Source organism: Scyliorhinus canicula, chromosome 24, assembly GCF_902713615.1.
Source record: "Scyliorhinus canicula chromosome 24, sScyCan1.1, whole genome shotgun sequence".
In the NCBI taxonomy this organism is placed as follows: Eukaryota; Metazoa; Chordata; class Chondrichthyes; order Carcharhiniformes; family Scyliorhinidae; genus Scyliorhinus; species Scyliorhinus canicula.
In genome coordinates this window covers 5,814,193-5,839,451 of record NC_052169.1, presented here as the reverse complement: position 1 = coordinate 5,839,451, position 25,259 = coordinate 5,814,193, and the positions used below count along the sequence as shown (strand labels likewise).

General features: G+C 47.8%; 1 protein-coding gene across 1 annotated transcript; it reads right to left on the bottom strand.

Annotated features, from left to right (window-relative positions):
• Positions 1–1,103: 1,103 nt before the first annotated feature.
• LOC119956785 (neuronal acetylcholine receptor subunit alpha-3-like) lies at positions 1,104–25,259 on the bottom strand. Its single transcript, XM_038784197.1, has 7 exons — positions 25,136–25,259; positions 24,619–24,758; positions 24,384–24,428; positions 15,900–16,009; positions 7,770–8,784; positions 1,635–1,776; positions 1,104–1,502 (listed from the first exon to the last, which is right to left on the bottom strand). The coding sequence occupies exons 1-6, from the start codon at positions 25,194–25,196 to the stop codon at positions 1,648–1,650; spliced, it is 1,500 nt and encodes a 499-aa protein (XP_038640125.1). The 5' UTR covers positions 25,197–25,259; the 3' UTR covers positions 1,104–1,502; positions 1,635–1,647.

Below are 25,259 nucleotides of genomic sequence, written 5' to 3'. Positions count from 1 at the left end.
ATGTTAGCTGTCTACGTGCCGTATTTCTTGCATGCCATGGTACAGTTTCTCAAACATCATGTCTACAAGCCCATTAGGCCATAGAACTTACAGCCCAGAAGGAGACCATTCGGACCATCGAGTCTGCACAGGCCCTTGGAAAGAGCACTCCTCTTAAGCCCACACCTCCACCCCATCCCTGCAACCCAGCCCAATGTTTGGGACACTAAGGGCAATTTTAGCATGGCCAATTCACCTAACCACATCTTTGGACTGTAGGAAGCAACCCACACAGATACGGGGAGAACGCGGGGAATCCACGCAGACCCAAGCCGGGAATCAAACCTGGGGCCCTGGAGCTGTGAAGCAACAGTGCTAACCACTGTGCTGCCCAGTGAACCAAGACAGCAGGCTGTTTGACCAGGGGGGCCTTCACACACAAGCCTAATGCAGCCCTCAGCTGACGTCCACACACACACTATTTCTTTTATTCTATTAATTTAGAGTACCCAATTGAGGGGCAATTCAGCGTGGCCAATCCGCTTAGCCTGCACATCTTTGGGTTGTGGGGGCGAAACCCACACAAACATGGGGAGAATGTGCAAACTCCACAGAGACAGTGATCCAGAGCCAGGATTGAACCTGGGACCTTGGTGCTGTGAGGCAGCAGTGCAAATCACCGTGCCACCGTGCTGCCCTTTACACATACACTTGCTAGGCAGTGATCACCTCATGCATAATGTTCTGTAAGCCATTAATCAGGGCCAGAGTGACCTCCTGGGCTGTATGTGATTACCTATGGGAATGAGTGTAGAGTTCAGCAGTCAGAAATCTTCCAGTTGTACCGAAAGGGGTGGGGTTCTATTTGTATTTCTCAATTTCCCCTTGAGATGACATGCTTTGTCCAGTCGGTTGCAAGTTTTGAGTCCTGGGGCAGTAGTCGGACTCGCGGGATGATTTTGAGCCTCCCATACTCAGGTGGGTTATGATTCCAATTCGGGGGGGGGGGGGGGGGTTGTTGGGTTACGGGTATAGGGTGGATATGTGGGTTTGAGTAGGGTGATCATTGCTCGGCACAACATCGAGGGCCGAAGGGCCTGTTCTGTGCTGTACTGTTCTATGTTCTATGTTCTGATCCAGTAACGATCAGTTCTCTCTGGGCACAGGACAAGATAGAGGCAGTTCTGTTCCTGGTTGGTGTGGCTCAGCTCTGTAATAGGTGGTTCACTATAAATAAATGCTTGCTTCTTGAACTTGGTAACTATCTTCTGTCTCTGATATAAGACACGGTGTGGTGTTTGGAGCCTGAGAGGTGCACTAGCCAGTTATTACCTTTTTATGATCCCCATCACACTGACTCCCTGATCTGATTTCCCCTTCTCTCCCATCCTGTGCAGGTTGGTCTGCAGAACAGTAACTCGGGTGGTCAAATCTGATGACCTATTTATTACATGCAGCACTTGGTGACTGGCCCTTTTTAATATTAAGCTTAAAAACAATCTGCAGCAGGGTACGGCCGGTATCTGAAAGACAAAGAGGGAGGAGAGGTGTTCTTTAGCATCTTTAGTTTCTCTCCCTCTGTGCATAGTGCCACCAGGTATCTGACTGGCTCTTTCACACAGTAATAAAGGTTATCTGTATTTACGGCAACATACCCATTTGTGACATTCATAACTCGTGTGTTGCAATCAGTGGTTGTAGGAAAGAACTTGTTGTTCCTAAGATGCATACCAGGATAAAGATCCACAGGAAGAGTCGATCGATCACCATAGCAACGTACATCCAATCATCCTGTATCTGAGTCGAGTACCATAAAGAGAAAAATCAGAAATGATGAGACTGAATTTATAATTGTTCCCAGGACAGCTGTAGCAACAGATCAGATACACAATAAAGCTCACCCACCTGCCCTGTCAAACACTCCCAAGACCGATACAGTACAGGGTTTTGTGCCGGCTAACTAGCATTGGGAAGATTATTGTTGTGAAGGAAATGTAACTAAAATGCTGGTCTTTAGAGCTTGGCAGAACACCTAAAAGAAAGTGGCCGTTCAGAAAGTTACCCATGTTTAATAGAGATGGAGCCAGAAAACAGCAAGTGAGCTGACCTGCTGCTCACCAGTGCAACCCAGAGAGAGAGATTTGGGGAGTTAGAACTAAATTAATTTAAAAGCATTCAGTGAATGGTGAAAGGCTATGTCATCCTGGAGAAGGGTGGAACTTAAGAAGGGACTCTTAAAGTCCATTGTCTCCATCAAACACTCGAAAGACAGGTGCAGCACGGGGTTAGATACAGAGTAATGCTCCCTCTACACTGTCCCCATCAAACACTCCCAGGACAGGTACAGCACGGGGTTAGATACAGAGTAAAGCTCCCTCTACGCTGTCCCCATCAAACACTTCCAGGATCGGTACAGCACGGGGTTAGATACAGAGTAAAGCTCCCTCTACACTGTCCCCATCAAACACTCCCAGGACAGGTACAGCACGGGGTTAGATACAGAGTAAAGCTCCCTCTACACTGTACCCATCAAACACTCCCAGGACAGGTACAGCACGGGGTTAGATACAGAGTAAAGCTCCCTCTACACTGTCCCCATCAAACACTCCCAGGACAGGTACAGCACAGGGTTAGATACAGAGTAAAGCTCCCTCTACACTCTCCCCATCAAACACTCCCAGGACAGGTACAGCACGGGGTTAGATACAGAGTCAAGCTCCCTCTACACTGTCCCCATCAAACACTCCCAGGACAGGTACAGCACGGGGTTAGATACAGAGTAAAGCTCCCTCTATACTGTCCCCATCAAACACTCCCAGGACAGGTACAGCACGGGGATAGATACAGAGTCAAGCTCCCTCTACACTGTCCCTTTGCTGCTACTCAAGCTATCCGGTACAATTTAACTCGCTGTCCCTTGGTACATCGCCGAAGTGGCAATTCTGGATGCCACCGTAAGTTTTGCTGTTCCACTGTGAAGGCATCACAATTGAATCAATTCTTGTTGATGGTCAGGCACAGTCTCCAACAGGACATCATTCAGAAACAGAAACCATAAATGATTGTACCGTCGGCCATACTGTGCCAACAGCTGCATTTGTGCTACTGCCTTGGCTGAGACCCAGCTGAGCTCAAATTGGCAAAACTGGCACATTGCACCCTGGGTCTGTACCACACCACCGAACCGAGTATGAAACAGGACCATTGAAACATAACCCTATTGATTAAAAAGGTGAAGTAGATGGTGATGTTTTTTTTTTGAAAATGCCATGCTTCCCGCAGTGACTCAGCACAGTTTTAATTAAAGATAGCAGCTTCGGCTGCAGATTTGCAGACTGTGACATGTGCAGTACAAACCTTCACCAATAGATGGCAACTTGTGCATATGGAATTCGGGGAGCGGAGGTGAGGGAGGAGAAAATCACTTAAAAAGAGAAGCAGTTCTTTGTGCATTTAAAGAGGTTCTTATAATCATCACAGAAATAAGTTATTTGGCCCATCCAGTCTCTGTGAAACAATCCAGTCTGTCCCATTCCCCTTCTAGCCATGTTCCTTCCAAGTGCCCATCCAATTGTCTTTTGAAATCGGCTATTAATCAATTTACTAAATAGATTTTGATAATTAATCTTAGACATGTTTTCGCCATTCAGTACAGAATGAAAATGTCTCCAGTATGTTCATTTGATGGAATTTCACCTTTGATTTTTATCCCTTACAAAGGGTACTTCCTGATTGAGTGTCTCACTCCCAAGCTCTAAGAGGACGTCTTTTAATTACCATTTTACACGGGCGTTTGTTGAAGTTGTACCATTGACTCTTCAAAGCAATTGGTCACGGTCTCTCTCGTCAAAAGGACAATGCCCTACCATGCACAGGAGTGATCCAAATTAGTTGCTGTGGACAACATGGTTTATAATAATAATCTTTATTGTCACAAGTAGGCTTACATTAACACTGCAATGAAGTTACTGTGAAAATCCCCTAGTCGCCACACTCTGGCGCCTGTTCGGGTACACAGAGGGAGAATTCAGAATGTCCAATTCAGCTACAAACACGTCTTTGGGACTTGTGGGAGGAAACCGGAGCACCCGGAGGAAACCCACGCAGATACGGGAAGAAAGAGCAGACTCCGCACAGACAGTGACCCAAGTCGGGAATCGATCCTGGGACCCTGGTGCTCTGAAGCAACAGTGCTAACCACCGTGTTACAGTACCGCCCTAGTTTCCTGGTTACAGGCACATTCCCAACAATAGGGAAGCAGAAACAAAAAGGAGGAGAAGACTTTTAATAGTGTAATGAAAAAGGAGCCAGACTTCAAAGGAAATGTGCTTCCGAAAGGAGAGCTGAATGAATGGGGAGAAGGTCACAGAGAACAGACATTAGATGGGAAAAATGGACATTCGTCGCTGTTGGTATCGGAAGATCTGGCCCAATAAGCGAAAGCCTTGCAACTCACCTACACAAAGGCACCCGGAAAGACATTCCTGCCCCTCGCTCAACTTGTCTTACAAATGATTCAGCTCCCGGCCCCGGGTCACTGTCCGTGTGGAGTTTGCACATTCTCCCCGTGTCTGCGCGAGTCTCGCCCTTACAACCCAAAGATGTGCAGGCGAGGTGGATTGGCTGCGCTAAATTGCCCCTTAATTGGAGAAAAAAAAGAATTGGGTACTCTAAATTTAAAAAAATAAATAAATAAGTGATTCCAGGGTTCCCTCTCTGCTACTCTAACCTGAAGTCCATTCTATGAGTTGGTGACACTTTGAAGAAAGCCTTTCTGCCACCGGTCTTAATTTTGACCTTTTGATGAAAGAAGCAGGACTCGGGAAGACTTCTCAAAGATCCAGCCCAGGAGACAGATCGTGCCAGCGGAATTAAGGAAGGAAGGATTCCTGCTCTGATGATGCTCAGAAGCCATTGAAATTTCCTGCCCCCTTTATATTGGAGGATTTCTTGTATTGGAAGCAATGCTTTGCTGAAAGTGCCCACTGATCTCAGTTTGTCCTGTTGAATTCTTTCAGTTCGTGTGAAGATTATGCACCTATTACTGTCTTATAGTTTGGTGACAACATTATGAATTAGGACCACCCGGGACTCTGAGCTCCCACAGGCACTTAAGAGTTAGATAACGAGCTCAGCCTCTATCCATAATGCATATTACACCAATTTCCCTAAAGCGCTACACTTAGGTATCATTTTCCCTCTCAATTTGGTTGACAATATTCCCTACTTTTATAATTCAAAGTACTAATGCCTTAACATGATTATAAATATATTAAAATATTGCGTCTGCACACACTTTATCAATTTTTCCTGTTATAAATTAGAGGTCCACATTTACAGTAAAACTGCTATGTAATCCTGTCACACTGCAATTATACCTTCAACAGAAAGCTGTAACATCACTGGACTGGTGGGGCAATTAAGGGCAGCACGGTAGCATGGTGGTTAGCACAATCGCTTCACAGCTCCAGGGTCCCAGGGTCGATTCCGGCTTGGGTCACTGTCTGTGCGGAGTCTGCACATCCTCCCCGTGTGTGCGTGGGTTTCCTCCGGGTGCTCCGGTTTCCTTCCACAGTCCAAAGATGTGCAGATTAGGTGGATTGGCTGTGATAAATTGCCCTTGGTGTCCAAAATTGCCCTTAGTGTGTTGGGTGGGGTTACTGGGTTATGGGGATAGGGTGGAGGTGTTGACCTTGGGTAGGGTGCTCTTTCCAGGAGCCGGTGCAGACTCGATGGGCCGAATGGCCTCCTGCACTGTAAATTCTATAATTACAGTCCTAATTTAACCTCTCGTGTTCTCCACCCTGTCACAGACCTCCCCTGTTCTGTCTTCCCCCTTCTGTCCTTTCCCTGCCTCAGTATTGCTGAGAGTCTTCCTGTGCCTCTGAATTGTTCTGGTTCTGACGCTATCTCTGCTTCCCTCTGCACGGTTGCTGCCTGTGGAGGGTCTCCGGATTTTTTTCTGTTTTATTTTAGAATTCCAGTGCCTGCAGTATTTTGCTTTGGTCATTACAACATGCTAAATTTACATAGAGAAATGAATAGAAGAATTTATAATGGAAATATGTAGAATGAAGGACAGAATTATTCCAGAGATGAGGATAGATTGGAGAGATTGGGACTGTTCTCCTTGGAGAGAAGAAGACTGAGAGGAGATTTGATAGCGATGTTCAAAATCATGAGGGGCTGGACAGAGTAGACAGGGAGAAACTATTCCCATTCATAAAAGGATCGAGAACATTTATAGGCGGCACGGTAGCATAGTGATTAGCACAATTGCTTCACAGCTCCAGGGTCTCAGGTTCGATTACCGGCTTGGGTCACTGTCTGTGTGGAGTCTGCACGTTCTCCCCGTGTCTGCGTGGATTTCCTCCTGGTGCTCCGGTTTCCTCCCACAAGTCCCGAAAGATGTGCAGGATAGGTGGATTGGCCATGATAAATTGCCGTTAGTGTTGGGTGGGTTATGGGGATAGGGTGGAGCTGTGGGCTTGGGTAGGGTGCTTGCTCCAATGGCCGGTGCACTCGATGGGCCGAATGGCCTCCTTCTGCACTGTAAATTCTAACGAGACACACAGATTTAAAATTACTTTCACACAGCGAGCGGTTGGGGTCTGGAATGCACGGCCTGGAAGTGAGGTGGATGCAGGTTCAATCGAGGCTTTCGAGAGGGAATGAGATGATTATTTGAATAGAAACAATGTGCAGGGGTACTTGGGAGAAGGCAGGGGAAGGGCACTAAGTCATGATGCTTGTTTGGAGAGTCGGTACAGAGACGATGGGCTGAATGATCTCCTCCACGGTAACAATTCTGTGATTCTGAGATATGTGGCTTTAAAATGAGGATTGCTTCCCTGGTTCAATTACACTCAACTCTCAAAGCCTACTTCACCTGAATACTTGACCACTTGTGTGTGATTTTTAAAGAATATTTTTACTGAAAGTTTCATTTTTTTTTATTTTCATAAATTTAGCGTACCCAATAATTTTTCTTCCAATTAAGGAGCAATTTAGAGTGGCCAATCCACCTACCCGGCACATCTTTGGGTTGTGGGGGTGAAACCCACGCAGACACGGGGAGAATGTTCAAACTCCACACGGACAGTGACCCGGGGCCGGGATTCAAACTCGGGTCCTCGGTGCTGTGAGGCAGCAATGCTAACTACTGCGCCACATGCCACCCTTAAAAGTTTCATAACCAACACCACGTAAACACCAAACAGCCCAGAAAAGGAATATTGCGTAGTATAATATTGCAAAGATACGCACAACCAATCATCTAAACCCCACCCAAAGAAAGACGAAACTAACCGGCCACAATAATAATAACTACATCCTCCACCACTGTGACTAACTCTTTAAAGTAGGAAATTAATGGCCGCCACCCCTCCACTGGCCCCCTAACTGTGTACAAACCTTTCCAGATATAAAAGTTATATGAGGTCACCCAACCAAGCCAAGGCACTGGGCAGAGCGGAAAATCTCCATCCCAGCAGAACTCGCCTCTGGCTATCAACGAGGCAAAGGGCAGACCATCCGCCTTCACCCCCTCGGTCCGTAACCACGGCGAGTCCGACACCCTGAAAATGGCCACCCACCGACACAGCCCCAGATCAATGTTAAGAATCGCTAACAGGGTTCTCAAGAAGGAGACCCAACAGCTCATCATCCTCGGACAGGACCAGATCGTGTGGTTAGCAGGGCCATGAGAACTCCGCTCACACCTGTGACCCCACCCCCCCTACCCTTGTGTGTGTTTGTGTAATAAGAATATATGAGTACACTCTCTCACCTCCTTGGACTCGTTCTGCTGCTTCATACTTTCTGCAATGTAAGTAACGCTCTCAATAGCTTCTTGAATTTCAGCGGAGAAGGCGGAGATTGCGAGCAGGCCCTCCGTGCCGGAGCTCTGTCTCAAATTCGTGCCTGCGCCCCGGTCCTTCGCTTTACCGAATCTGCAGCAGCCGCAGGGGGAGTCCTGGCAGCAGAGGACATCCCTTGAGCATCTACGTTTAGAACATTTGCCGAAACCCTTGATGCAGGTGAGCTCGGTGGAGCTCTCCAGAATCTTCGGCGTCAGGGTCTTCTGCGCGTCCCCACCGGCTGTGGGTCTGGTCATGAACAGAACCCGAGGCAGCAACTTCAAGAAGACGGCTTTCACCCAGGCCGGCATGGTGTGGGTCGAGGGGCTTCTGTGGTGGATGTTGAGCACAAAAACGGTGATAACAATCGACAGGATCACGAAGATCATGGTGAAGAGCAGATATTCCCCAATTAGAGGGATGACCAGAGACGTGGATGGTATGCTTTCGGTAATGACCAGGAGAAACACTGTGAGGGAAAGCAAGACTGAAATACTTAGAGTTATCTTTTGTCCGCAGTCAGAGGGCAGATAGAAAACCAAGATGCTCAGAAAAGAGATCATCAGGCAAGGGACGATGATGTTGATGGTGTAGTACAGAGGCATTCGCCTCATGTACATGGAATAGGTTATGTCTGTATATATCTCAGCACAGCAGTTGTACTTGATCTCGTGCCTGTAACCTGGGGCAGCGATAATTGCCCATTCACCACTTTCCCAGATGTCCAACCTGTTGATCTCGTTACCAGTCAAGACCAAGTCGATTTTGCTTTTGTCATGGGTCCAGGAGCCAAACTTCATGCTGCAGTTCTGGTAATCGAAGGGGAAATAAGACAGGTCCATCCTGCAGGAGCTTTTGAATATGGCTGGTGATATCCAGGTCATGTTGCCATCGAACTTCACCAAAACCTTGGTCTTCTCATCCACTTGGAAATCGGCAACCGCACTGGGTCACAAAGGAAATGAATGCAATTATCGGTCATCGCTCCAATGTTCAACAACTTCCTGCACCCCACCCCACCCACCTCAAATACATTTTGACTTATTTCTGGTTTACTAACTACAACTTCCTGATGTGAGGAGATAACCTTGACCCTTTCAGATAGCCAGCATAAACATGATCGGCTGAATGGCCTACTGCATTGTATAGATTCCGCTGTGAATACCACCCGTGAGTTGCAGTGTTTCTGGGCGGGCGCAGTGGTTAGCACTGCTGCCTCACGGCGCCGAGGATCCAGGTTCGATCCCGGCCCCGGGTCACTGTCCGTGTGGAGTTTGCACATTCTCCCCGTGTCTGCATGGGTTGCACCCCCCCCCAAAATCCCAAAGATGTACAGGTTTGGTGGATTTCCATGCTAAAATTGCCCCATACTGTCCAAAGATTAGATGGGGTTATGAGGATGTCGGAGGAGTGGACCTAGCCACGGTGCTCTTTTGGAGGATTGGTGCAGACTCGATGGGTCGAATGGCCTCCTTCTGCACTGTCGGGATTCTACAGTTCTCTGGTCATAGCCCAAACCCCACCCATAGTCCAGGTTAATACTCAGCACTGAGAGAGTGCTGCATTGTCAGAGGTGCTTTGAAGGAGGCAGTGAAGGTCCAGCTGCTGTCTTATGCACAGTGCAGCTAAAATGGGAATTCATAGAGATCTCAATCGGGAAGGACAACATTTTAAAGGCACAAAATACAAAGTGGTGAGGATAAATTCGTGCAAAGGAAGTGAGAACAGGCAATGTACCCTTCATTTTTAAAATAAATTTAGAGTACCCAATTATTTTTTTCCAATTAAGGGGCAATTTAGCGTGGCCAATCCACCTACCCTGCACATCTTTGGGTTGGGGGGGCGAAACCCATGCAGACACGGGGAGAATGTGCAAACTCCGCATGGACAGTGACCCAGAGCCAGGATTGAACCTGGGACCTCGGCGCCGTGAGGCAGCAGTGCTAACCACTGTGCCACCCTGCTGCCCTAAGTGTGCCCTTCATGACCACAGTATGTTCGAAAATGCTTCACAGCTCGATGAAGTTCTTTTGAAATGTAGGTAATTTGAGTGGGTACTTAAGCAGAGGTGGTTAAGATGAGAGTTAGCAGAGTTAATAAAGAAAAATCTATTTCCTCTGACTGGAAGTATTTTTTAGAGTCATAGAGGTTTACAGCATGGAAACAGGCCCTTCAGCCCAACTTGTCCATGCCGCCCAGTTTTTACCACTAAGCTAGTCCCAAATGCCCGCATTTGGCCTGAATCCGTCTATACCCATCTTCCCCATATAGCTTTCTAAATGCTTATTAAAAGACAAAATTGTACCCGCCTCTACTACTGCCTCTCGCAGCTCGTTCCAGACATTCACCACCCTGTGTGAGAAAAAAGTGCCCCTCTGGACCCTTTTGTATCTCTCCCCTCTCACCTTAAACCTATGCTGTCTAGTTTTAGACTCCCCTACCTTTGGGAAAAGATGTTGACTATCTATCTACCTTATCTATGCCTCTCATTATTTTATAGACCTCTAAGATCACCCCTAAGCCTCCTACGCTCCAGGGGAAAAAAAGTCCCAGTCTAAGCCACAAGTGATCAATATCAAATTGTTATTGAGATAGGGAGTTAGGATGGTGGCCTAGTGGTTAGCTCTGCTGCCTCACGGCACTGAGGTCCCAGGTTCAATCCCAGCCCCAGGTCACTGTCTGTGTGGAGTTTGCATATTCTCCCTCACGCAGCTCTCACCCCTCCACCCAATGATGAGCAGGGTAGGTGGATTGGCCACGCTAAATTGCCCCGTAATTGCAAAAAAAAAAAAATTTGGCGACTTTAATTTTTTTTAAAAAGAGATAGGGAATTTAGAGATTAGAAGAAATTAGAAGAAAAGATAATTGTTGGAACATGGAATATATAACCACAGGGAGTGATTTGGGCAGAGATCACTGGATCTTTTAAAGGAAAAACAAATAGATGTTTGGAACAATGGAACTTGTGGAACTATTCTGGAGAAGCTGACGTATTTTATCAATTGCTCTAGCAAAGAATTGGTTGACAAACTAGCATCATCCAATCGGGGAATTAGTACAGCAGAACAGTACAGCACAGAACAGGCCCTTCTGCCCTCGATGTTGTGCCGAGCTTTGTCCGAAACCAAAATCAAGCTATCCCACTCCCTTTCATTCTGGTGTGCTCCATGTGCCTATCCAGTAACAGTTTAGCAGTCCATTTCACACTCTAACCACTCTCTGAGTAAAGAACCTACCTCGGACATCCCTCCTATATCTCCCATTCCGAACCTTATAGTTATGCCCCCTTGTAACAGCTACATCCACCCGAGGAAATAGTCTCTGAATGTCCACTCTATCTATCCCCCTCATCATCTTATAAGCCTCTATTAAGTCGCCTCTCATCCTCCTTCGCTCCAATGAGAAAAGCCCTAGCTCCCTCAACCTTTCCTCATAAGACCTACCCTCCAATCCAGGCAGCATCCTGGTAAATCTCTTTTGCACCCTTTCCAATGCTTCCACATGCTGCCCATAATGAGGTGACCAGAACTGCACGCAATACTCAACCAAACACATTTCCACCCCCGCGCCCCCCCACCCCCCCACACCCTCAATATTTTTACATCTGGTAAAGAGGAATGTTCAAAGAAATGGCCAAAAAGATACAATCTTTTTCAAATGTCCCTCATGAGTGTCATGATATGCAGACATGCACATAATGAAATACAGACAGGCAGCTATTGAACACAGAGAACAGGACATAACCAATCAGCCGGCAGAACACTTGGGAGTGGTTTCCCACTATAAAAGGCACGAGGCGCTCACACTCCGCCTCTTTCCACTGGGGACATCTGCAGAGTGAGTCAGGTGTATATATCACATAACACCTACAGCACGTGGCTAAGAGCTAGTCTGGTTCAGTCAGACAGAGTAATCACACAGAGAGTCGAACTCTCAAAGAACTGAGCTAACTGACAGGTTCAATAAATCAAATTCAACTAACTTCAAGGTCTGGAGTATCTTTCAGGTAAAGCTGCATCCAGTTGCAGCCCGTGTTACCTCAGTGTGCTTAGCACGACAATGAGTTTTCTCCAGGATTGTACAAAGCAGTGTCTTCAATTCCTGGAGATACCAGGCCAACCCTGGAAGTTTGGCAACCTTGGTGGCATGGGATTGCTTATGACCATTCAGCCCATCGGGTCTGCTCCATCATTCAATGAGATCATGAACGATCTGATGTGATAATCGTCACCTCCACTTTCCTGCCTAATCCCCATAACCCTCGATTCCCTCACCAATTAAGCATCTGTCTTTCTCAGCCTTAAACATACTTAACGGCCCAGCATCGACAGCTCTCTGTGGTAAAGAATTCCACAGATTCACTACCTTGGGTGACTGTCTGTGTGGAGTTTACATGTTCTTCCCGTGTCTGCGTGGGTTTCCTCTGGGTGCTCTGGTTTCCTCCCACAGTCCAAAGATGTGCAGCCCAAAGAGGTGGACTGGACATGCTAAATTGCCCCTAAGGGTGAGGTTGCAGGGCAGGGTATTGGGCCCATGTAGGGTGGTCTTTCAAAGGATCAGTGCAGACTCGATGGGCTGAATGACCCCTTTCTGTACTCGAGGGATTCTATTCTATTCTATTCTATGAAGAAGAAATTTCTCCTCATCTCTGTCTGAAATGGGTGGCCCCTTACTCTGAGATTATGCTCCCTGGCCCAAGACTCTCCCACAAGAAAAAAAACATTCAACAAGAAGTTCAAAGATGTGCAGGTTAGGTGGATTGGCCATGATAAATTGCCCTTAGTGTCTGGGGATGTGTAGATTAGGTTATGGGGTTACAGAAAAAAACTCCACACAGACAGTCTCCCGGCTCCCTGGCGCTGTGAGGCAGCAGTGCTAACCACTGTGCCATCGTGCCCCTCCATTGTGCCACCCTTCCGGGATCATTAAAAAAGTTTCCAGTTAGAAGCTGACCCAAGTCATCATGCTTGTTAGATGACTAATCACCATTGGGAGTTTTTGCTAATTGCACCTCTTCACAAACCATCCGGGAGCACTTTAAAATTAAATTGCTGCCTTTGAATGGAATTTGGGCACTGATCATCCAATTCTTTTGTTTAAAAACTCCAACTGTTCCACTAATATCCTTTAGGGAAAAAAACCTGCCCTCCTGGCCTGGTTTGGCCAACGGTAATGTGGTTGACTTTTAACTGCCCTTGGAAATGGCCCATAAACTTGCACGCAAGGAAGAGGCAACAAATCCGGCCTGGTTATTCGATCCCGTGGATCTCATGCATTAAAAAAACACTGGGGTTTGAACAAGATCACTTTTACAGAACGTCTGCGAGAAAATCAATATGCAAAGGGAATTATATTTCTTATTCATGAAATGGGTGCCCGGTCTCATTAAGTGCGCAGCTCATGCAGAATAATTTATTGATTTTAATGCGAATTAACGTTCCTATAAATGTCATGTTGCTTCAATCGTACTCTGGCAGAATTTTTGTCTGGTTGATTTCAGCAAAATAAAATGGATCGAATCACCTCTAAACTGTCGCTTTATCTTACGTTAATTCTAAAACAATAACTGCAGGAAGTCTAGAGACAATAACTTTTTCATTAATGTTGTCTTTTCGAGCCAGTTCTACGTTATATCCTTTGACGACACTTTGATTCGATCCTTCATATTGGATGCATCCAATAACTTTGTAACTGTCCCACATTAAATTATAGATCCATTCTGTATACCATAAACAATAATTCCAATCGGGAAACAGGAGAAATGTTTTTGTTCAGAGTGGTCAGGATATGGAACTCACCACCAGAGGGAGTGGTTGAGACAGTTTACTCAGATGCTTTCAGAGGGAAACTAGACAGGTACTCAAGGTTAAAGGGAGTACTGTAGAAAGGGATGATGCAAGGCTGCGTTTGAAAGAGATTTGTGTAGAGTATAAACACTAACACAGATTAGTTGGACCGCATGGTCTGATTCTTTACTGCCTAGCCAATGTGCTCTGTTCAATTCTATGAATATGCCTGCTCCACATCATAGATCATAGAACATACATCTTGAATTTACAGTGCAGAAGGAGGCCATTCAGCCCATCGAATCTGCACCGGCCCTAACAAAGATCACCCTACTGAAGCCCATGTATCTACCCTATCCCCGTAACCCAGTAACCCCCACTTAACCCCCATTTTTTGGACACTAAGGGCAATTTAGCATGGCCAATCCACATAAGCCGCACATCTTTGGACTGTGGGAGGGAACCGGAGCACCCGGAGGGAACCCACGCAGACATGTGCAGACTCCACACAGATAGTGACTCAGCCGGGAATCGAACCTGGGACCCTGGAGCGGTGAGGCAGCAGTGCTAGCCACTGTGCCGCCCCTAATGATGATAAAACTCATCAAGGGGCCTCACGGTAGCATGGTGGTTAGCATCAATGCTTCACAGCTCCAGGGTCCCAGGTTCGATTCCCGGCTGGGTCACTGTCTGTGTGGAGTCTGCACGTCCTCCCCGTGTGTGCGTGGGTTTCCTCCGGGTGCTCCGGTTTCCTCCCACAGTCCAAAGATGTGCGGTTTAGGTGGATTGGCCATGCTAAATTGCCCATAGTGTAAGGTTAATGGGGGGATTGTTGGGTTACGGGTATACGGGTTACGTGGGTTTAAGTGGGGTGATCATTGCTCGGCACAACATCGAGGGCCGAAGGGCCTGTTCTGTGCTGTACTGTTCTATGTTCTATGTTCTAAGTCATGGTAGTATGGAAGCTCATGGCTTCTCAAGTGCCTCGATGTGTTGGGTGCATCATGGGACAGGTTGGTACGGGAGATGTTGGGTAGAAGAAAGGCTAATTTTTTAGTGTATTCAAATTTCATGTTCAGTTGTTTTTGAGCCCAAGGAATTTCCTCCTGTGACCGCACTGACGTACGTTGGGGGAAAGTTCCTCGGACACTGGGAGAGCTTGGGTATCCCAGCCTCATTTGGACACTGGGCCATTTGAAATGAGAGCCTCATCTGACTGACTTCCACACATGGGAACCCCACCACCTGGAGGTTCCCCTCCAAGCCCCTCACTGCCCTGACTTGGAAATATATCGGCTGTTCCTTCACTGTCGCTGGAACTCCCTCCCTAACAACACGGTGGGTGGACCTACACCACATAGCGGGTCAGGAATGCGGCTCAGCACCACCTTCTCGAAGACAATTAGGGATGGGCAATAAATGCTGGCCTAGCCATCGATGCCCACATCCCATTATTGAATAAAAAATAACTGTGGATCATTGGGCTGCTGGAGCCCTGATTTTTCCCTGAAAGTCCCTAATATTCCCATCAATAGCACATCTGAGAGCAGTTAATTCTGTCCCAATTTGGGATTACACTGCAAACATGTGTGTCTGCTTATCATAATAATAATCTTTATTATTGTCACAAGTAGGCTTACATTAACACCGCAATGAAGTTACTGTGAAAATCCCCTCATCGCCACATTCTGGCGCCTGTTCGGGTACACAGAGGGAGAATTCAGAATGTCCAATTCACCTAACAAGCACATCTTTCGGGACTTGTGGGAGGAAACCGGAGCACCCGGTGGAAACCCACGCAGACACGAGGAGAACGTGCAAACTCCGCACAGACAGTGACCCAAGCCAGGAATTGAACCCGGGACCCTGGAGCTGTGAGGTAACAGTGCTAACGACTCGGCTATCATTTTTTTTTATAATTTAGATTACCCAATTATTTTTTCCAATTAAGGGGCAATTTAGCGTGGCCAATCCACCTACTCTGCACATTTTTGGGTTGTGGGGGTGAAACCCACACAGACACGGGGAGAATGTGCAAACTCCACACGGACAGTGACCCAGAGCCGGGATCGAACCTGGGACCTCAGCGCCGTGAGGCGGTTGTGCTAACCACTAGGCCACCGTGCTGCCTATCGACTCGGCTATCATGCTGCCCATCTAATGCAGGGCCCCAACAATGCTAATGTTACTTTCTGCTGCGATTGGGTGGCACACATGATCATTCATCTCTGCCAGTAATTGGTTAATTTGACCCCACGTTCCTCCGTTGCTTACTTGTTATACAAGACAATGTCTGGTTTCCAGACTCTTTCAGAAGGAACTCGAATTATCTCGACGCCTCCGTATTCAGCCGGATCCCACCTGAGTTTATAATCATTCCAGGCCTGAGGAAGGCAAAAACGAAGAACAGAAAATAGGTGACAGGCATCGCATGAAGTCAATTGTGGCCTGTGATGCCTGCGGCAACAACAGCAACTTATATTTATGTAGCAACTTCAATGTAATGAGATAACCAAGGCACTCCACAGGAACATTAAAACAAAGTAGGACACCGAGACACATCAGGTGACAGCGAATCATATGAGTGAAGGTTTGGTCAGGGACGTAGGTTTTAAAAAGCTGCTGTAAGGGAGACAGAGAGGGGTAAGCTAGGAAATCCAGAGCTAGGCGATGGGGTCAGTGAGGGCACCAGTGGGGAGGGGGAGGGGGAATATATCTGGAAAGTCAGAAGAGACCAGAATCAGGGGAGTGTAGATATCTTGGCTGGTCGTGAGGTTGGAGGAGATTACGGAGATAAGGAGGGATAAGCAAACAAGGTTGAGAACTTTAATTAACTGGGAGGCAATGTTATTCAGCGAGCTCAGGGATGAGAGGGGAACTGGACTTGGCATGAGTTAAGATCCGGACAGTTTTGAATTTCCTCACGTTTTCAGAGGGGAGAATGTGGAGGCCAACAAATGCAGTGAAATTGCAGTTTGTCAGATCAATCCATTAACAGAAACTTACAAGATAATACATGGCTTAGAAAGGGTGGACGCAAAGAAACTGTTTCCGTTAGGCGAGGAGACGAGGACCCGTGGGCACAGCCTTAGAGTTAGAGGGGGTAAATTCAGAACAGAAATGCGGAGATATTTCTTCAGCCAGAGAGTGGTGGGCCTGTGGAATTCATTGCCGCGGAGTGCAGTGGAGGCCGGGACGCTAAATGGCTTCAAGGCAGAGATAGATAAATTCTTGATGTCGCAAGGAATTAAGGGCTACGGGGAGAATGCTGGTAGGTGGAATTGAAATGCCCATCAGCCATGATTGAATGGCGGAGTGGACTCGATGGGCCGAATGGCCTTACTTCCACTCCTATGTCTTATGGTCTTATGGTCTTATGGTCTTAACATGTAATATCTTTGTATGAAATGTCCTATTCAAGGAACGTCTTAATCTAATGCCCACAATTTTGCTGAATTAGTTGAAAAAAATGAAAAAATGAAATGAAAATTGCTTATTGTCACGAGTAGGTTTCAATGAAGTTACTGTGAAAAGCTTAGTTGCATAAGTGTTGCAAATTTTAATATGTTTTTCCAATAATCTGATTGGTCCATGAGGATAGATGGATAGCAAGGAGCATTGCTGAGCTCCCATTGGGATGTGGTGTCATGTAGCTAATCTACTTGACAACTGTGTGTGTGACAGACGTCCACTAGGTGCAAGAATTGGCTCAAGGCAAGTCTGCTGACAAACCTTCCTGTAACAGAATATTTCTGTGATCCATAACTCTGCTCTCCAGGTGAACCTGCCCTTTTTGGCGCATAAAATTATTGTTGGTCAGACCAGTCAGAGTTTAATTGTTTGGTGAATGAACTGTGCATGGTGAGGTCAGTCAGAGTTTAATTGTTTGGTGAATGAATTGTGTGCATGGTGAGGTCAGTTAGAGTTTAATTGTTTGGTGAATGAACTGTGCATGGTGAGGTCAGTTAGAGTTTAATTGTTTGGTGAATGAACTGTGCATGGTGAGGTCAGTTAGAGTTTAATTGTTTGGTGAATGAACTGTGCATGGTGAGGTCAGTTAGAGTTTAATTGTTTGGTGAATGAACTATGCATGGTGAGGTCAGTCAGAGTTTAATTGGTGAATTAACTGTGCATGGTGAGGTCAGTCAGAGTTTAATTGGTGAATGAACTGTGCATGGTGAGGTCAGTCAGAGTTTAATTGGTGAATAAACTGTGCATGGTGAGGTCAGTTAGAGTTTAATTGTTTGGTGAATGAACTGTGCATGGTGAGGTCAGTCAGAGTTTAATTGGTGAATAAACTGTGCATGGTGAGGTCAGTTAGAGTTTAATTGTTTGGTGAATAAACTGTGCATGGTGAGGTCAGTCAGAGTTTAATTGTTTGGTGAATGAACTATGTATGACATAGGTATAGCCTTTGTGACACCTGTGTGACGTTAATACGTTATGTGACGAGGCAGGCTCTCAATGTATCCCAATAAACTTCCCTTCAATTTTTCACAATTAATGTATAGTAATAAATCTGCTGCAAAAATAATTGCCTGATAACGTTTTTCTATATTTGGTTGTGATGGAGAAGTGACACTTTTAGGAAACCAAATGTTTCACAAACGTGGTAAATTGTTGAATGTAGCGCTTTTTTTGTATACTATACATTCAAAACCATAACATGGATAGCTTTTTAAAATGGCCCTGTTGTAGTTTCAGCCTTTCATCATTCTTTTCTATTTGGTCTACCATTGGAATAGCCTGTCCTGTTGCATTCTAGTCACTGTTTCAATGTGAGAAACACAGCAGCCTATTTATACGCAACTGACGACAATGCAATAATATTCTTCCTGTGTCTGCGTGGGTCTCACCCCCACAACCCAAAGATGTGCAGGGTAGGTGGATTGGCCACGTTAAATTGCCCCTTCATTGGAAAAACTTTAAAAAACCAATACAATAATGACCAGACAATCTATTTTTAGCAGTGACTTTGATTGACAGCTAAATATTAGCCAGGACAGGAGTTGCAGTTATTTGAAATTATCATAGAATTTATGGAGTGTTGACCTGGAATGTGTGTCTGAAACCACAACATCCTGGCTCAGATTGCTGGAGTTTTGGCCGTGTCAGTAATAGTGTACCAGAAGGCAACTAAACAAAGTATTTGTAACCTTCAAGCTTTAATAATGATCTTTTTATTGTCACAAGTAGGCTTACGTTAACACTGCAATGAAGTTACTGTGAAAAGCCCCTAGTCGCTATATTCCAGCGACTGTTCAGGTACACAGAGAGGGAATTCAGAATGTCCAAATTTCCTAACAAGCACGTCTTTCGGGACTTGTGGGAGAAAACCGGAGCACCCGTAGGAAACCCACACAGACACAGGGAGAACGTACAGACTCTGCACAGACAGTGACCCAAGCTGGGAATTGAACCTGGGACCCTGGCGCTGTGAAGCCACGGTGCTAACCACTGTGCTACCGTGCCGCCACAGTGGATCTCCAGCGATTCACAGGAAATTAGAAAATATGTACACTGTCTTGCTCAAGTCTGTCCTGTTCGCAATAGAAACAGAAAATGCTGCAAATCCTCAGCATGCCAGGCAGCATTGGGAGAGAGACAAAGAGAGTTGGTGTTTCTGCTCTGTGACATTTCGCCATGAAAGAGGGAAAAAGATTAATGGGATTTATTAAATTTAAACAGAGTATCAAAATGGGGGAAGCTTAAAATGAGGGGAAGTAGGGCAGCACGGTGGCACAGTGGTTAGCATTGCTGCCTACGGCGCTGAGGACCCGGGTTCAAATCCCGGCCCCGGGTCACTGTCCGTGTGGAGTTTGCACATTCTCCCCGTGTCTGTGTGGGTTTCACCCCCACAACCCAAAGATGTGCAGGATAGGTAGATTGGCCACACTAAATTGCCCCTTAATTGGAAAAAATAATTGGGTACTCTAAATTTAAAAAAAAAAAATGAGGGGAAGTGGATGGCTGGTGACCACAAGACCTTGTGTGTAATTGAAGGTCTCCCATATGCTCGAATAAGCGGCTGGAGAGGAACTTGTTTCCTGGCTGGACTGTGGGAAACTGGAGGGAGATTAAGCTCCACGATACTACGCTGTGATCGGAACAGTATTACTGACGCTTCACCAGTGATTATTCTTGAATATATTTGTACATAAACAAGTATTATTGACATGTGGAATTGCTAAGAAATGGCTTGTTTGCAGTTGAGTGTCTTTGAATGATGTTATTATCACTTTGAATTGGAAATGTAAGTTTTACTAATTATTTAAACATCACCAATATATTACTGCCACCGTGCATGAAATGAGCAGCCTTTAGTTGAATGGAAAATCAATGTCCTCCTTCCAACTGTAAGATAAAATTAATTAAATCCTGCTGGAGTCAGTCACATTATTACATTTTTCTTACTGAGGTTTTGACTCCCAATGTTCTGTCCTACCCAAAAGATGCAAACATATTCTTTGTTAAATATTACAATGCTCCTGGGAGCACTCATGGATTCAATGTTCACGTGACCTGATCCGTCTTTAATTATTATTTGTTCACAGATGTTAGTGTCGCAAGGTTGGCACCCATTGCCCATCCCAGCCTTCCTTAATTTTGTGAGTCCTTCCCTTTGAGTTGGTACATAGGAGATAGGAGCAGGAGGAGGCCATTCGGCCCTTCGGGCCTGCTCCGCCATTCACTATGATCGTGGCTGATCATCCAACTCAATAGCAGCACGGTAGCATGGTGGTTAGCATAAATGCTTCACAGCTCCAGGGTCCCAGGTTCGGTTCCCGGCTGGGTCACTGTCTGTGCGGAGTCTGCACGTCCTCCCCGTGTGTGCGTGGGTTTCCTCCGGGTGCTCCGGTTTCCTCCCACAGTCTAAAGATGTGCAGGTTAGGTGGATTGGCCGTGCTAAATTGCCCGTAGTGTCCAAAAAAAGTAAGGTTAAGGGGGGTTTGTTGGGTTACGGGTATAGGGTGGATACGTGGGTTTGAGTAGGGTGATCATTGCTCGGCACAACATCGAGGGCCGAAGGGCCTGTTCTGTGCTGTACTGTTCTATGTTCTATGTTCTAATAGCCTGTTCCCACCTTTCCCCATATTCTTTGATCCACTTTGCCCTAAGTGCAATGTCTAACTGCTTCTTGAAAACACGCAATGTTTTGGCTTCAAACATACAGGGTGCGATCTACCGGCTGTTTGTGCCGGCAAATATTCCAGCCACATGCCGGCGTGTGGGTTTCCCGAATAAGAGGGGTGCAGTAATTGGGAAATACCATTGACAACGGCGGAGTCGGTAAACCCCGCTGGCGGGTTACCACCGCCGCTGAAAAACACGCGGCGGGTTGATCAGTAAATCCCGCCCACAATGTTTTGGCCTCAAACATACAGGGCAAGATTCTCTCATTTTGAGGTAATGTCTGGAGGAAGCGTCTGGTCTTTTGACCAAAAAGGTGGCGGCACCCCTGCACCAATGCTCAGCCTGGTGGGGGGCTAGCACCAGTGGTAAGTAAAGCCCCCGGCTTTATTTACCTGCAGATATGGACGGAGAATGGTCGGGTTCGTGGCCGCACAACGTCGACCTGCGGCGGCCGTGCCGTACAACATGGCGCCGGTGTGGACCCGGCCTGCCAGATAGTGCCCCCCGTAACCCCCTTCGCCACCCCGGCCCACCCCCCACTAGTCCCCCAACCCTTGCTGAAGCCACCCCCCGCCGGCTCCCCCCGCACCCCGACTGCGGCGCCACTGGACACAATTTGCAGCCGCCACGAAAGGCTGATGAAAACTCAGAGGGCACGCGATCGAAGCCATCGGTAAGTCGGCCCATCTGGGGCGGGACATCAGGGGAGGGCCTCAGGTGACGTCCTGAGGCCGTCCTAATGACGTGCGGAGTACTCAGCGATGACGCTATTTAGAGGAGGTGGAGCATCTGGAGCGCCGTCCCCAATTTCGCTGTACAAACGGATACTCCGGCCAATCACCGAACGCGATTTCGGCGTCGGCAATCGGAGAATCCAGCCCTAAGTGTTGACGCCAGGAGAGAATCTCTGGAATTCTACGACAGCAAAATTAGCGTTGCTCCCGGAGCAATTCCACAACCATGAATGGGCTAGAACCAGGGCCACGGAGAACATTCCCCAGGATCGGGATTGGCACTTGAGAGGCTGAGAAGATCAAGTGTAATATCTGCTGTGCCTTTTGGCTCAGATCTGGTATGTCTCTCTTGTGGCAACCATGAATTGGATTCAATTGGAATTTGAGTTAGGGATTTGGGGGATTTGGGGATTTGGGGGAGTTGGGGATTTGGGTGGGGGAGTTGGGGATTTGGGGGATTTGGGGGAGTTGGGGATTTGGGGGAGTTGGGGATTTGGGGAAGTTGGGGATTTGGGGGATTTGGGGATTTGGGGGAGTTGGGAATTTGGGGGAGTTGGGGATTTGGGTGGGGGAGTTGGGGATTTGGGGGATTTGGGGATTTGGGGGAGTTGGGGATTTGGGGGAGTTGGGGATTTGGGGGAGTTGGGGATTTGGGTGGGGGAGTTGGGGATTTGGGGGATTTGGGGATTTGGGGGAGTTGGGGATTTGGGGGAGTTGGGGATTTGGGGGAGTTGGGGATTTGGGGGATTTGGGGATTTGGGGGAGTTGGGAATTTGGGGGAGTTGGGGAGTTGGGGATTTGGGTGGGGGAGTTGGGGATTTGGGGGAGTTGGGGATTTGGGGGAGTTGGGGATTTGGGAGAGTTGGGGATTTGGCGGAGTTGGGGATTTGTGGGATTTCGGGATTTGGGGGGGTTGGGGATTTGGGGGTGTTGGGGATTTGGGGGAGTTGGGGATTTGGGGGAGTTGGGGATTTGGGGGAGTTGGGGATTTGGGGGAGTTGGGGGAGTTGGGTGGGGGAGTTGGGGAGTTGGGGGAGTTGGGGATTTGGGGGAGTTGGGGGAGTTGGGGGAGTTTGGGGAGTTGGGTGGGGGAGTTTGGGGAGTTGGGTGGGGGAGTTGGGGAGTTGGGTGGGGGAGTTGGGGATTTGGGGGAGTTGGGGAGTTGGGGAGTTTGGGGAGTTGGGTGGGGGAGTTTGGGGAGTTGGGGATTTGGGGGATTTGGGGGATTTGGGGGAGTTGGGGATTTGGGGGACGGGGGAGTTGGGGATTTGGGTGGGGGAGTTGGGGATTTGGGGGATTTGGGGAGTTGGGGATTTGGTTGGGGGAGTTGGAGATTTGGGGGATTAGGGGAGTTGGGGATTTGGGTGGGGGAGTTGGGGATTTGGGGGAGTTGGCGATTTGGGGTGTTGGGAATTTGGGGGAGTTGGGGATTTGGGGGACAGGGGAGTTGGGGAGTTGGGTGGGGGAGTTGGGGAGTTGGTTGGGGGAGTTGGGGATTAGGGGAGTTGGGGATTTGGGGATTAGGGGCGTTGGGGATTTGGGGGAGTTGGGGAGTTGGGTTGGGGATTTGGGGGACGGGGAGTTGGGGATTAGGGGAGTTGGGGATTTGGGGGAGTTGGGGAGTTGATTGGGGGAGTTGGGGATTTGGGGGATTTGGGGAGTTGGGGATTTGGGTGGGGGAGTTGGGGATTTGGGGGAGTGGGGGATTTGGGTGGGGGAGTTGTGGATTTGGGGGTGTTGGGGATTTGGGTGGGGAGTTGGGGATTTGGGGGACGGGGGATTTGGGTGGGGGAGTTGGGGAGTTGGGGATTTGGGAGAGTTGGGGATTTGGGGGATTGGGGGAGTTGGGGATTTGGGGGATTGGGGGATGGGGGAGTTGGGGATTTGCGGGAGTTGGGGATTTGCGGGAGTTGGGGATTTGCGGGAGTTGGGGATTTGGGGGATTGGGGATTTGGGGGAGTTGGGGGAGTTGGGGATTTGGGGGAGTTGGGGATTTGGGGGAGTTGGGGACGGGGGAGTTGGGGATTTGGGGGAGTTGGGGATTTGGGTGGGGGAGTTGGGGAGTTGGTTGGGGGAATTGGGGATTGGGGGAGTTGGATTTGGGGGAGTTGGGGATTTGGGGGATTTGGGGATTGGGGGAGTTGGGGATTTGGGGGAGTTGGGGATTTGGGGATTGGGGGAGTTGGGGATTTGGGGGATTTGGGGGACGGGGGAGTTGGGGATTTGGGGGAGTTGGGGATTTGGGTGGGGAGTTGGGGATTTGGGGAGTTGGGGATTTGGGGGATTGAGGATTTGGGGGATTTGGGGATTGGGGGAGTTGGGGATTTGGGGGAGTTGGGAATTTGGGGTTTTGGGGATTTGGGGGAGTGGGGGAGTTGGGGATTTGGGGGAGTTGGGGATTTGGGGGCGTTGGGGATTTGGGGGAGTTGGGGATTTGGGGGAGTTGGGGATTTGGGGGAGTTGGGGATTTGGGGGAGTTGGGGATTTGGGGGCATTGGGGATTTGGGGGATTTGGAGGATTTCAGGGAGTTGGGGATTTGGGGGAGTTGGGGATTTGGGGGAGTTAGGGATTTGGAGGAGTTGGGGAGTTGGGGATTTGGGTGGGGGGGGTTGTGGATATGGGTGAGTTGGGGATATGGGTGAGTTGGGGATTTGGGGGTGTTGGGGATTTGGGTGGGGAGTTGGGGATTTGGAGATTTGGGGGATTGGGGGAGTTGGGGATTTGGGAGAGTTGGGGATTGGGGGAGTTGGGGATTTGGGGGAGTTTGGGATTTGGGTGGGGGAGTTGGCGATTTTGACACTGACAGTAATTCTTCATCAGATACCCAAATGTTCAACCTCCCTTGGCTGTGAAAATAACCAGTCAACACAACCAAATCTAAACACTCACATGTTTCAGCCAGAGATTGGTCTCCATAATTTGATTGATTTCGTCCTGCGAACGGAAATATTCAGATCAACTTGAGGACCTTGTTAGGGTTTAATCCGATTACACAATTGACCAAGACGAGAGGGAGAGAGACAGAGAGAGTGAGAGAGAGAGTGAGAGAGACAGAGAGAGTGAGAGACAGAGAGAGAGAGACAGACAGACAGAGAGCACTGTGAGAATGGATAGGCTACTGTACCAATTTCAGTAACTGAGATAGGGATACTTCGAACCGAACCTCCACCGCCTTAGACTGGTTCTCCACCGGTCGGATGTGAGGATTGTGGTTGTTGAAGAGTTTTTTATAGAGGCTTCTCTCTGCTTCCGAGGACAGGACACCTGGTTAAAGGGAGGTTGTTGGAAACAGCGTTTATTCGAATGATAGAAAGCTCAACCAGTCAATGAAAGCACTACTGACAGGACTGTGTTCTTTCTGTGCACAAAAAAAATTTGGACTTGGATTCAGAATCTTTCAAACACCAAATGGATGGAAAACAGATCTAGAAACTGAATTTGAGAGTAACTGAAAGATATTTATTCCCAAACCGTTACTCTCAGTTTCCAAGACCAGAATATATTGGGAATTGTCTCGTTTGTGTTTAATTAGTTTAAACACTGGAATGCACATCAGACAGGTCAGAAATAACCTTACACACACTGCAGTAGATCTGATCCCATTAAACTAAATCTGCAACAGGTGGAAAAGGCAAACTTACCTGCAAGAAACAGGAGAAAGACACTACTGGCCAGCGGCAGTGTCCAGTGTCTACCTTCCATGGGGTTGGTTGAGGAGCAACGCAGGACAGGGTGGAGGTGCTGAAAGAACAGCGACCACAGGGA